The following is a 14,148-nucleotide window of genomic DNA, read 5'->3' as shown; positions in this document are numbered from 1 at the left end:
CCCCAGGGCTGTGCCGGTGTCCGTGTCACTGTCCCCCGGGTGCCCGCGGCAGCTCCAGGGCTGTGCCTGTGTCTGTGTCACTGTCCCCCAGTTGCCAGGGCTGCACTTCCCTCCCGGGGATGGAGCTCTGCGCTGTCCTGGCCCCCCAAACCTTCGGGGCTGCTGTGGGAGTCTCACCTGGACGCAGACCCTCAGCAGGGCCCCTCTGTGCCCACCCCTGTGCCCATCCCTCACCACGGTGTCCCCAAGCCCTGCAGGTCCCACGGTGCCCAGGGGGTGGGATGGGGACCTGCCCCTCCTGGGGGGATTCTGTCCCCTTCCTTCCCCTGTCACCTCCAGTCAGGGCTGCTCAGGGGGTCCCGGCTCTGGCCCCGGGAGCCAGGCAGGGGCCACCTCCCTGCGGAAGGAGTACTGAGCATCTGCCCTCAGCTGGCGGTGGTCATGGAAGAGAGCCATGGCAGAATGAGCCTCCCGCAGCCGGGGAACTCCCCCTCCTGAGGCTGGCCAGGGGGCAGCCCCACGTTCCCCCAAGCCCTGCTCAGGCCAGGCTGCTCTGGGCTCTGCCCCACGGCCTTAGCCCCTGGCAAGGGCACAACAGCAGCTCAGCCGCAGCTCCCAGAGGACTCAGCCCCACCATGGGGCCATTGTGGTACTCTGCACAGTCCCATGGTCTCAGAGCATTGGGGAGTAGGACAGTCGGGACAGATGGAGACGAAAGATTTCTGGAGCCAGGTCGTGGAACTTGCGGTTTATTGCAGAGGGTCTGGGTGCCGGGGCCACACTTGCAGCTGCCAGCCACAGCTCAGAGCAGGCCTGAGAGAAGAGAGGGGTAGAGAGAATGACAGGGTAAGAGAGTAAAAGGGTAAGAGAGTAAAAGGGTGAGAAAGCAAAAGCATAAGAGAGTGAGGTTCCCATTACAATACAATAAATCTTCTTCTGTGTTGAATATTCTATTTCTCACTAACCAATCTAGTACAATATGCAAATCCTATACCACTTACATACAGCCTATAAGAATCATTACATTACCATACTGTGTTACATTTTAAACCTTAAAATCTCCTCTTTGGGCCCCTTCTGCCAAGCTAGTAGGGTGTCCTCTGACCCTTGGACCTGACTGCAAGCAGAGGGTATTGTTTCATCAAAAGGGGATTACCTTCAGTCTGGCCACACTATTGCTTCCAGGTTTTTAGTAACTAAAGTATCTCAAAGCCGGCTTTCATGTTGATCTCTCTTATAGTTTCTATATTCGCAAAATCTTTTGCCAGACAATCATATTTATAAGTCATTCCTGTTTCATCTTCCCCAACACCATGGAACCAAGAAAACCATTTTGACACTGCAAGGCCTCATGGAAGCAAGGGGCTGTTGTGCCAAAGGGGACCCAGAGAGACCAGTGTGATATCACTGGACTTGCAGAAACAAAGATCTGTTGTGATACTACCGGGCCCCATGGAACCAAGGGGCAATTGTGATGCTGCAGGGCCCCAAGGATCCAAGAACATGGGAAAGTTCTGGTTGGCTTGGCTTGACTGGTCCAATTGACCTTGGCACGTTGAGGGTTGCTTCTCATCTGCCCCTAAAACCCTGGACTTCTGTGCTTTCTTCCTGTGGGAAAGAACTCTCCTCTTCCTCCAGAGGTTCATGGCTGAAATTGGGATTCTATGTCCAAATTCAATTATATCGAAGGATGATTCCTGTATGAAGCCTGCCAGAACAGACAGCTCTGGATGGTTTTGGCATCTTGGGGGCCACCTCTCATCTGCCTTCAAAACACTACGGGGCCAAGCTTTTTGTTCCATGGAAAAATCATCTTTCAAGTGCAGGTGTCCATAGCAAAAATTGGGAATCCGCCTCCAAAATTCTTTATATCAAAGGACAGCTTCCAGACAAAAGATGCCAGGACTGTCTAGGTTCCCTTGGCTTCCTGAGGGCCAGCTCTCATCTGCCTGTGAAACACTGGGGCTCTGTACTTTCCTTCCTATGGAAAAGAACTGTCCTTCTCATCCAGGTGCCCATGGACAAAACTGGGATTTGGCCTCCCAAACTCCATCTACCCAAGCACTGCTCCCAGACAAAAGTTGCCAAGACACACAGGTCTGGCTGGCCTTGGCCTCCTTGGGGCTGCCTCCAATCAGCCTTTGAAACACTGGGGCTCTGCCCTTTCCTTCCTGTGGAGAAGAACTGTCATTCTGGTCCAGGCACTCATGGCTGAAATGAAATTCCACCTCCAAAACTCCACAAATATCCAAGGGTTGCTTTCAGACAAAAGCCGCAAGGACAGACAGGCCTGGCTTACCTTGGCCTCTGGTGACTGCCTCTGATCTGTCTTCAAAACCCTGGGGCTCTGTGGTTTCCTTCCTGAAGAAAAGAACCGTCCTTCTTGTCCAGACACCCATGGCCTCAAGCACATGAGCACTGTACAGGGACAGAGGAGCTCTGTGCTCAGTGGGGTGGGGAGTGAGGGGAGCAGAGGAGAGCCCTGGGAGGGATTGAAGGGTGGTTTCAGTGATAGTGGATCCTTTTGACATGGTAGAGAACAACCACAGAAAGAAAAAAATCAAAGCTAAAGGCACATGTGGAAGGCTCAGTTTAGGAACAAAGAGAACAGACGTTCTCTGCCAGGGCAGAGCTGTGGTGCAACACATCTCCCAGAAGGAGCCTGGAGCAGCCCAAGGCTCTGTGTGGGCAGGCAGGGGCAGGCAGGAGGCAGAGCTGTCAGCAAAGGAAGGGCCCAGCCAGGTGGGGCAGCCGGGGGATGCCGACAGCCTGCAGGGACAGAGGCGCAGGGCAGGGACACCGTGGGACAGCCTGGGCTGCACAGGGCACAGGGATGGGCAGCAGCTGCAAGACAGCCCTGCCAGAGCCACCTTGGGCAGCACTTTGGCCATGGCTGCTGGGCCTGGGCCTGAGGCAGGAGCAGGAGACAAGTGACCCTTGCAGGCCTGGGGCCTCATTGCCTCCTTGTCCCTGCTCAGCAGCCTGGCAGGGGCCGCCCCATGCTCCTGCCCTTGCCATTGCACATCCCCACATGCCACTGCCCATCCCAGAAAGAGCCCTGAGCAAGGAGGGAGGGACAGGATCTGCCTGGCCAGGGGCTGGGGCTCAGGCCTTGGCCCTTTGCATTCCTCAAACACATCCAGCTTTGCTCAGCACCAGAGATACCTTTGCCTTGTTTGTCCCCAGCTGTCATCACTGCCTCCAGTGTTCTGCTCTCCCTGGAACCTGGGGACACTTTCTCAGTGGGATCCATTAAAACTTCAAGAAACTTTGGAGTTTCAGTTGAAAGTTTGAGATCTTGAGAAGTTTTCTGAACACTCTCTCAGGGACTGAGTCTGATGTAAACAACACCAAATCCCCAAGAGGCTCATTAAAGTCCTTGTGCTGTGTTTGTGCTGCTGAGCTTTAAAGGAACAGCTCTTCCCAGCACCAGCTCCTCTCCCAGCCCAGCAGGGCTGAGGGCTCTGCCTGCAGGCACTGAAGGGACAGGAGCCAGGCAGAGACAGGCTGAAGGCAATCAGGATTGGGAAGACATGGAGCTGAGACTTCACTTGGGGAAAGATCTTCACAGCCCTGTGCATGGTGAGTGTGTGGGTGCAGGGCAATGTCCCCTGTGCTCCTGGAGGGACTTCCTGAAGCCAGCACACCCCACAGCCTAAGGGATGTGTCAGGAGGACTCTCCCAGTTTCTCTGTGGCACTGGAGGAGGAGGAGGAGGACGATGTGCTGCAGAGCGGGGCTGCCCTGGGCACCGTCAGAGGGACAGGGCAGGATGGCTCCTGCTGTCAGGGACGGGTGCAGGGGCTGAAGCTGGGGCTGCAGCCAGGGCTGCCCAGGGCTGTCCTGCAGAGCAGCTCCTGCAGCCCTCAGGGCTCTTGGCCAGCCCAGGGCATGTGCCACCTGCCAGATGCAGCTCTCAGCCTGCCTGGCAGCTCCCCATGCACGCTGCAGGGGAGAAGTTGGAGGTAGAAGGAGCCACCCCCATCAGGGCAGATTCCTCCTGCTCTGGAGATGGTGCTGCATGGCCAGGGCTGCTCTCAGCTCTCTCCTAAAGGGAAGGGAAAGGGGCTGTCAGCTTTGGCTGTGTCACTGAGACTCCCGCACTTCCACCCTGGGCATCAGCAGATGTGCGTCAGATCTCTCTCAGAAAGTGCCTCCTCAGCCTCCTCTCCCTACAGACAGCAGCAGCAGCACCTTGGCTTGCAGCATGTCTGTTTTTCTGGCCTGCCCTTAAGGCCTTGCTGCCAGGGAGATGCCCCTGGGCAGTGCCCTGTGCTGGGAGGGGTCAGCAGGGCAGAGCTGAGCCCCCAGGGCAGGGCTGGGCTCTGGCAGCACTGGTAGGGACAAGGCTTGGATATGGAGCCACAGTTCCCAGTAGGCACTCTAGGTAGCAGAGAGCCAGACAAACCCTTGGTATCACATCCTGTCCAGCTGCAGATGGAAAGTGAAAAATTTAGAGATGTTGACAATGAAACTGGAACCTTCAAAAAGTCCACTTTATTTTTAAGGATGTTTGAAGTGCAATCATGCTGAACTAGAGGAGATATACTGATCAAAGGGCACCTGTGTGACATCAGCAGTCTTACTGCACTGGGGCACAGGGAGCCCTCTTTTCCCTCTGGGCTCCAATGTGTTCAGGATGAGAGTAATGCTGAAGATCAGGCAGTAACTCACCAGCACAACACCAAACTTAGAAAAGTAACCCCAAAACTAAGTGAAATTTCCCCAAAGAAAGAAAACAAATTTTAAATGAATGTGCAACAAAATACAGTAAGATTGACTCAAGGAAATATGTCCCGTCTTGTCAATGTCTTCTTTCAAGAGTCCACCATGGCCAGAGTGAAAGAATGTCCAACAGCAGCTCCATCAGCCACTTCCTCCTGCTGGAATTGGCAGACACGCGGCAGCTGCAGCTCCTGCACTTCTGCCTCTTGCTGGGCATCTCCCTGGCTGCCCTCCTGGGCAACGGCCTCATCATCAGCGCCGTAGCCTGCGGCCACCACCTGCACACGCCCATGTTCTTCTTCCTGCTCAACCTGGCCCTCAGCGACCTGGGCTCCATCTGCACCACTGTCCCCAAAGCCATGCACAATTCCCTCTGGGACACCAGGGACATCTCCTACAATGGATGTGCAGCTCAGCTCTTTTTCTTTGCGTTTTTCATTTCAGCAGAATTTTCTCTCCTGACCGTCATGTGCTATGACCGCTACGTGTCCATCTGCAAACCCCTGCACTACGGGACCCTCCTGGGCAGCAGAGCTTGTGCCCACATGGCAGCAGCTGCCTGGGTCAGTGCCTTTCTCAATGCTCTGCTGCACACAGCCAATACATTTTCCCTGCCCCTTTGCCATGGCAATGCCCTAGGTCAGTTCTTCTGTGAAATCCCCCAGATCATCAAGCTCTCCTGCTCACACACCTACTTCAGGAGCCTTTGGCTTATTGTGGTTAGTGATTTTCTGTTATTTGGTTGTTTTGTGTTCATGGTTTTCTCCTATGTGCAGATCTTCAGGGCTGTGCTGAGGATCCCCTCTGAGCAGGGACGGCACAAAGCCTTTTCCACCTGCCTCCCTCACCTGGTTGTAGTTTCCGTGTTTATCAGCACTGGCTTTTTTGCCTACCTGAAGCCCCCCTCCATGTCCTCCCCATCCCTGGATCTGGCCCTATCTGTTCTGTACTCGGTGGTGCCTCCAGCCCTGAACCCCCTCATCTACAGCCTGAGGAACCAGGAGCTCAAGGATGGCCTGAGGAAAATGATCATGAATGCTTTTCAGAAGCAATAAACACATTCTCCTGCATAGCTCATGCAATGTTACTCAGTAATGCTCAGTCTGTGTCCTGTGTTTTTTGCTGCTGGCACAGGTATTTTATTTTGGAGGATTTGTTCACAGGAAAATCTTTGTATGTACCATTTTTAATTAAATATTTGCCTTTCTGTTGTGAATCAGTGACTGTATAAACCAGGAGCTGTACTACCTATTTGCGTACACAAAATGAAGAACTCTGTATTGCCCTGTGTGCCTGACATCTTTCCTCCCTGGCTTCTCTGGAGCGGCAGGGTCGCTGCCTCTGGGCAGAGCTGGAGCAGAAAAGGGAACCCCAGTGCTCCTCCCTGCCAGGGAGCCCCAGGGCTTCTCCTCCATAACCTCCCCTTCCTTCACTCCCACACTCCCCTTCAGAGCCCCTGTGCTGGTTTAAGGCCTCAGGGCTCTGTCAGCTCAGTCCCTGTCCTGCTGTGTGACTGTCCAGGGACTGCAGGCAGGGACAGGCCGTGGGCACTGCTGGGACAGAGCTGGGCTCTGCAGCAGCATTTTCATCGTGCAAGGACATCTCCCCAGTGCAGGGCCTGAAAGCTTCAATCCTCTTCCCAGTTTGCTCTCAGGGATGTGCCCAACACAGGGTCATGGAGAGGAAACCAGCAGTGACCAGCAGAAGTGTGGCAGTGATCAGGGTGGGGCTGTCCCACCAGTGCCCTTGCAAAGCCAGCACTGCCGCAGCAGTGGCCTCTCACCGCAGGTCACAGAGGTTGTTCTTCCCTCCGTGGAGAGACATCAAGTGACAGGGTCAGGAGTCTGTGTTTGCAGTGCATGGCCATTCCACAGCCCTGAACATCCTGTGTGTGTGAGTGGACATAAACCCAGTGAGCACAAACACCTTCAGCTGCTCCTGGAGCTTCCAGAGAGTAACATCCCCTGGGAACCCCTGAGTGCAGGGCTGGGATGAGCTCCTGAGCACAGAGCTCCCCGTGTTCATCCCTTTGGCTGTGGGGCACCTCAGGCAGGGCAGGGCAGGGTGACACCCGCAGGGCTGAGGTCCCTGCCAGGCTCTGGCAGTGGCAGCAGAGCCCAGGGAGCCCCTGCCCATGCTGCAAGGAACTCTGTGTGTGTGTGTGCAAGGGAAGGACTCGTGTGCCTGGACAGCCGTGGGGCTGTGAGCAGGGCATGAGCCCAGCGCAGGGGTGGGCACCTGACAGAGCCCTGACATTGCTGGCTGTGCCCATAAGAGAAGAGTTGGTCAAGGTGACTGTGGTTAACCCCCCCTGGCCATCAAGTGACAGCCAAGTGTCTCTGTCACTGTCCCTCCTTCATCAGAAAACAGGAGAAAATAAGGTGAAAACATTGGGGGTCATCATAAAGGGAGATTAATAGTGGAGGGACTAAAAAGCAAAGGCCAAATTCAGAAGCAAGGAAAACCACAGGAAAAAAAGAGTTCAGCACACATAGTGGTTGCTTTGGAAGACAAATATATTAATACAGAAAATCCAGAGACCTTCTTGACCCACTCATTTCCCTGCTGATCAGGACATCACATGGAATGGAAGAGCCCTGGGGTCAGTCCAGCCCAGCTGTCCCATCCCTGTGCCCCCAGGAACACCTGCCCACCCCAGCCTATTGGTGGAGGGTTGCAGAGATGCCTCATGTGGGGCCAGCCCTGCTCAGGGACAGGCAAAGCCTTGGGCTTGGACCGACCCTGCTGCAGCCACGAGAGCCAAGCACAGCAGGACAGGGGTGTCTGGGCAAAGGGAACTCCATGCCAGCCACACCCAGGCCAAGGGGGCCCTTCTCACCTCTGCTATTCCACAATTCAATGAATCTTCTCCTTGGAGAGCTCTTTGGAGAGAGAATTGCCAGAGAGGCAGAAGCAGAGCTATAAAATGCACCAGTAAAAACACAGCAGCTCCTGTGAGAAATTAACCCTCCCAGGGCAGTTCTGTGGCAGAAGAAGCACCCAGAAGGAGGGGGATGAGCTCAGTGCACTTTTGGGTGTCCCCAGGCACAGAGGGTGAGGGTGGGCAGAGGTCAGGGCAGGGCTGGCAGTGGCAGGGCAGAGCCAGGGGGCAGCAAGATGGGAGTGTGCAGCCTGCAGGGACACAGCAGCAGCTGTGGGACAGTGCAGGACAAGCTGTGCTGGACATGGCCAAGGGCCCTGGCAGGGCTGGCAGTGCCTAGGAGAAGCCAAGTCTTGGTGCCCTGGGGCACAGCAGCAGGGTCTGTGCCACCAAGGGCTGGGAGGAGACACCTTGTCCTGAGGCCCTGGGGCCTCCTGGCACAGCCCCAGCCAGTCTGGGCACTGTCAGCCCCTTGTCCTGCCCTCAGCATCCCCCCCTAGCCCACATCCCACTGCCCCCAGCTGAGCCCTGAGCACACAGGAGGGACAGGATCTGCCTTCCCCAGGGCTGGGCTTAGGCCTTGGCCTTTCTGCTGCCTCCATCCAGCCCAGACTCTGCTCAGCATCTGAGCTGCCTGCACAGAGCCCCTGCCTCCCTGCACTCCTGGCCTCAGGGATCTGCTGGGATGAGTCCCTGGGGAGCGTTGCTCTGCAAGGGCCCTGGGGGCTCTGTAATGCTCCCAGGGACTGCAGGTTTTTCAAAGGACTTCGGGTTTGGCTTTTGCCTTGGAGTGTCTGAGAGGTCTGTGCAATCATGGCCTCCAGTTCTCTAAAGAGTCCAGGAGGAGCCTGTGTTGGTGATGGACCTCACTGGGACTGACACTGAAACTGCATGAGAAACAGAAATTCCAACAACATCTTCTCAGTGTTACAGAATTTTGGCATTACTTTATTCTTGCCAGGATGTTATTGTGGCCAGCACGTGCAATAGAAATCATTCCATCCACACGTCCGGGTTGCACAGTGAAAATCATTCAATCACACATTGTTTTTGACTATGTTTCTCATATATTCATACAGACAAAACTCAAAGAAATTCATGTTCTTTGCTCTTAAATTACACAGTTCTTAGTATTTGATCTCCTATTGATGATTGCTCCATTCACCTTTGATGTCTGTTAAATTCTTTGATTCCCTTCTCACTCTTTTCCCAGACCAGGTGTCTCACCACACTGGGGGTGATGTTCATTAACGTTCATTTACTTCCTGTGCATCTTCTGGCCACTCCCAATCTGTAGATGTTAAGCTCATCAGGCCTCCCCCAACCTTGGTGAACAGAGTCTTTTGAAGAGAAACTTCAATTCCCCTCCACCTGGGTGAACAAACCCCTGCCTAAAGTTACATTAAAAGAAACCAGAAGTTGTATCATTTCTGATAATTCCATTAGGTTCCATAGTGTCACAGTGCTCTCCTCGGCTCAATGAGGCCACACAGTGTCACATCAAACCCCTGGGTTCCACTAAGCCCTGCAGTGTCACCATGGTGTCCTTGGTTCCATGAGGCCCCGCAGTGTCACTCTTACCCCTTGGTTCCATGAGGTCCCCCAAAGTGAGAACAGCCCCTTGGTAGCATGGCCTGGTTTTTGGTAGCAGGGGAGGCACAGGGATGGCTCCTGTGAGAAGCTGCTGGAAGCTTCCACCGTGTCTGGCACAGCCAATCCCTGGTGGCTTCAAAGATGGACCTGCTGCTGGCAAAGGCTGGGCCAGTTACAAACGGTGGTAACGCCTCTGTGATAACAGATTTAAAAAGAAATCAAAATAGAGATAGTGATGCAGTTTAAACTCCAGTCAGAGGAGAGCAGAGGGAGAACGTGTGAGAAGAACAACTCTGCAGACATCAAGGTCAGTGCAGAAGCAGGGGCAAGAGGTGCTCCAGGCCCTGGAGACCGAGGCACCCTGCTGGAGAGCCATGGAGAGAGGGGCCCTGCTCCCAGGCTGGAGCAGCCTGTCCCTGGAGGAATGCACCCCCTGGAAGAGTGACCCATGCCGCAGCAGTTTGGGAAGGACTGTTGTCCCTGGCATGGACTCACACTGCAGCAGTTTGCAGAGGGCTGCTGCCCCTGAAATGGACTCACATGGGAGAAGCTCCTGCAGAACTGTCTCCCTTGGGAGGGACCCACGGTGCAGCAGGGGAACCACTGCTCTCCCTGAGCAGGGGCAGAAGCCATGGGTGATGAACTGACCATAACCCCCATTCCCTGTCTCCCTGCACTGCTGGGGTAGGAGGTAGAGATGGAAGGAGGGAGCTGAGGGGCTCATTTTATTTCCCCTTTTCCTGCTCTGACTTTGTTAGTAATAAATGAATTTCACATCTCTAAGCTAAGCCTGTTTTTCCAGGACAGTATTTGATGAGTGATCTCACCCAGTCCTTATCTCAACCCATGAACCCTTTATTAAATTCTCTTTGTCCAGCTGCAGAGGGGAGTGAGTGAGCAGCCCACATGGATGCCTGGCATTTGGCCTGGGTCAACCCACGACACCTTGGTACCACAGGGTCACAATGAACCCTTGGTTCTATGGGGTCTCATTGGTTCCATCAGGCCCTGCAGGGCCACTTCATTCAACAAGGCCCCAAAGTTTCACAGTGGTCTCCAGGATTCCATGAGGCGCTTAAATGTCAAAATGGACCTTTGGATCCATGGGGGCCCACAGTGTCACAATGGGCTCTTTTGGTTCCACAGCTTCTCAATGGCCCCTCGGTTCCATGTGTCCTGCACTGTTCCATGAATCCTTAGTTCCATGGGGTCCTGTAGTATCACAATGGTCTCCTTGGTTTCATGGTGCCACAGTTGCCATAATTTCCATGGTATCAAAACTGCCCTTGGATCCCAAGAGGCTCCAGAGTGTGACAATGGCCCCTTGCTTCCATGACAACGTGTAGTTTCACAATGGTGTCCATGATTCCATCAGGCCCTGCAGTGTCACCATGGGCAGTTGGTTCAATGACACTCCACAATGTCACCACAGCCCGTTCATTCCACAGAGCCCCACTGTGCCACTGTGGTCTCTTTGCTTTCAAGGCTCAGAAGTGCCAGAATGACCATTTAGCTCCATCAGGCCTTGAAGTTTCCAAATGGTCTCCATGGTTTTATGACTACCCCCTGTGTCACAAGAGACTCTTGGTTCCCTGAAGTTCTTCAGTGTCAAAATGGGCCCTTGGTTCCATGAGGTTTGGTAGAGTCACAATTGACTCCCTGGCTATATGAAACCCTGCTGTGTCACAATGCCCATGGTTCCATGAGTGTCCATGCTGTCACCACGGTCTCCTTGGATCCCCAGTATCACCATGGTCTCCTTGGTACCATCCAGGCCTTGTAACAAGAGATAGGGAGCCATTCTGTGCCTTAGATGAAAGGCTGCAGAACTCATGGTTGTGAGGCTGTGTCACTGATAAGAAACAAAAAACACCTGAATCTGAACAGCAAATATCATCTCAAGTACCTTCAATCCCAGCCTCGACAGATGTAGAAAATACAAACAGAGGTAGAAAATAAAAACAGAGATTCCACAGTAAATCAAAAACAGGGACCATATTTTGAATGCAGGCAAAATGCTTTCAAGTGCATTCGAATGCACTCGCTATGATGGGGAGGTGATGATCCCCTATTCCAAGAGTGAACTTAAGAAGGGCTGATTATTGAAGGAACTACAGAGAACCACAATATAAGAAAAGTAGGTGGCAAAGGTAATTCTGGGATAGGCAGACCAGAAAGCAAGAGCAGATGAACCAGTGCAGTCACCATCAAGAAGACCACGTTCACATGCTGTGGGCAGCAACCCCATCAGGCCGTGTCACCATCCCCTGGTACAAGGGGGGTCACGATGGTTCGTTTCACTGATCTCAGGCTGCAAAGACACACAGCAGGGGACTTTCAGTATTAACCAAAACAAATGCACCTTTTATTGAGCGCCCACAGCAGATGCAGCACAAGGAATAGAATGGAGATAAAGGACAGAGAGACAGAGAAAAGGAGGGGGGGAATAGCTACCAACAGAGAGATGAAATCCTCGTGGTCCAGCCAATAGATCCGTCTGGTCACATCGGGGAGAGTCTCAAAGTCTTTGGTTAACTCAGCGCTCTTTTATAATCTACCGCCGGGAGGGGAGCAGGACGGCACATGGAGGGAACAGTGGAGAATAAATCCATTGAGAACAGGTACAGGCAGTCCAGTTCTGAACAGCACAAACCGGTGCCAGCAGTGAGCAAGGTCCATTGTTTCAGGACTGGTTCCTATGGGAAACATCCCGCTTCCCATGGCAGACATCCAGGTCCAGTCAGGCCAGCACTCCTGGGTTGGAATTTGAAGGGTCTCAGTCTCAGTCCTTGGGGAGCGCTTCAATCTCTGTCCTTGACGGCGGCTGTGAGGCAGATGAGGGATCTTTGAACCATCTCTTACAGACTGACGTCGCAAAACATAAAAACAATTATTCATCTCCCCTTAAAAGAAAATTACCTGAATTATTTTTCTTATTTATAGTATTATTATTCTATATTTGTATTACCAAATTTGAATGTTTATATTAAAAAACCCATACCATTTTAGAAAGCAAAAAATTTATTGGTCATTGGTTCTAAGTAACACGATTCCCTTCATTAATTCACTGTCCAGTGTGGCTCTTGATTTCTCCTTAATGCTAATTAGCCCCATTTTAAATCCTTTTGTAATCCTTTTTTATCATTTTCACAGAAAAGGTAAAAAAGGCCACTTTGGGGTCTCTGGTGACATTTCTGGGGCACATTTGGGGCAGTTTGGGGTCTGGAGAGGGAATTCAGAGAGAACTTGAGGGTCTGGAGGACACTTGGGGGAGCCGAGTGGGCACTTGGAGGGGCACTCAGGGATTCTGAGGGACAGTTCGGGGACCGGGGCAGCACTTGGGGGTCCAGGGGGTTCCTTGGAGGTCAGGGAGGGGAATTTGGGGCCCTTCGGGATCCGGGCGGGCCCTTCGGGGGCCCTGACAAGCTTCTCTGGGGCGTGGGGTGTGATGGGAGTTGTAGGCGCGGGTGTAATGCAGTTTAACATGGCCGCAGAGCATCACGGGAGTCCGAGACGCAGCTGCAATGGCTCTCAGTGGGGCGCAGGGCATGACGGGAGATGAAGTCCCGGCTGGAACAGCACTGGACATGCGCCGCAGAGCATGATGGGAGTCGTAGTCCCGGAAGTGGCTACAACGCTTTGTTTGGGAGTCCGGGAAGGCTCTGGGGGGAGACTCCGGCGTCCGAGCCGCGACTTGAGATCCTCGGGGGAACGTAAGCGGTTCGAGAGAACTTGCGGGGAGTTCGAGGACCTCTAACAAGGTTCTTTAGGGTGCGGGGCACGGCAGGAGTTTTAGGCGCAGGACTGTGTTCTGAGGGGCTCTGGGGCCGCGGGGGAGGAGAGGAGATGAATTCCCAGAAGTGGCTGTACCGGGCATCTGTGGGGTCGGGAGCACTCAGGGGACCCGGGGACGCTTTTAGGAGGTCCCGAATGGGCGCTGAGGGGGCATTGAGGGATCCTGGAGGGTCTGGGGGACACTTAAGGGACAAATGGGGGGCCGATCCCGGTGGTTCTGTGGAGCGCGGGGCATGACGGGCGTTGTAGTCCCGGCTCCAATGGGGCTCAATTGGGCCGCGGGGCATGACGGGAGTTGTGGCTGAGATAGGCACCGTCCCCGAGTCTCCGATCTCTGGCACTGATTGGCTTCGAGTGATGACGGGCGGGAGCCTCGGCAAATGGGATGTGGCAAAGGCGGGAACAGCCCATTCAACTTCTCCAGTCCCCCCCAATACAGCCCAGTTCATCCCCAGTACAGACCAGTGCAATGCCAGTACAGCTCAGTTCATCCCAAGTAGAACCCAGTTCAACCCCAGTGCCCCTCCAGTCCCTCCCAGTACAGCCCCGTCCCTCCCAATAACCCTGAGTTTATTCCCAGTCCCTTCCAGTTCCCTCCAGTGTCATTCACAGGATGCCCCAGTGTCCCCAGTCTTCTCCGCAATGGCCCCAGTGTCTCCAGTATGTCCCAGTCCTCCCCAGTGTCACTCCCAGTCTGTCCCAGTGTCTCCCACAGCGTTCCCAGTCTGTCCCAGTATGTCCTAGTCCTCCCCAGTGTTTCCAAGGACAGTTTCATTTCTCATGGTGGCCGTGGCAGCCAAACCCAGCAGTGGGCTCAGTGCAGTGCCCATGGCCACAGCCCCTTGTAGTGCCCAGTGCAGCTTGGGCTGATGATCCACCCTCACAGCGGGCCCAGGGCAGATCTGCAGTGCCTTTGGTGGCCCCTGGGGCTGGCACACACCTGAGCAGTGTGTCTGTTTGCACTGAGGAAACTCAGCAGTTTGAGATGGCTGCAAAAAACTCCAAAAAGCGAAAACCCCTCTCAGGCTGAGTGCAGCCAGCTCTGCAAGCACAGCAGGGCCCAGGGCAGGGAGGACAGACAGGATGGGGCTGGGCAATGCTGAGCAAGGTTGTCCACACTGGGTCAGAGCTCCAGGCACAGCTTCTGTGAGCAGG

At 54.1% G+C, this 14,148-nt stretch overlaps 1 protein-coding gene across 1 annotated transcript; it reads left to right on the top strand.

The window, feature by feature from the left end:
* Nucleotides 1-5,227: 5,227 nt before the first annotated feature.
* Nucleotides 5,228-5,779, top strand: LOC135460937 (olfactory receptor 14J1-like; the record flags this gene model as incomplete). Its single annotated transcript, XM_064737912.1, has 1 exon — nt 5,228-5,779. A coding segment is annotated over one exon (552 nt), but the record flags the coding sequence as incomplete, so codon positions are not given.
* Between the last annotated feature and the right edge of the window lie 8,369 nt (nt 5,780-14,148).

The sequence above is a fragment of the Zonotrichia leucophrys genome, unplaced genomic scaffold (genome assembly GCF_028769735.1).
Source record: "Zonotrichia leucophrys gambelii isolate GWCS_2022_RI unplaced genomic scaffold, RI_Zleu_2.0 Scaffold_130_127662, whole genome shotgun sequence".
In the NCBI taxonomy this organism is placed as follows: Eukaryota; Metazoa; Chordata; class Aves; order Passeriformes; family Passerellidae; genus Zonotrichia; species Zonotrichia leucophrys.
The sequence above is the reverse complement of the archived record's forward strand: the minus strand, read 5'-3'. Positions and strand labels throughout refer to the sequence as shown.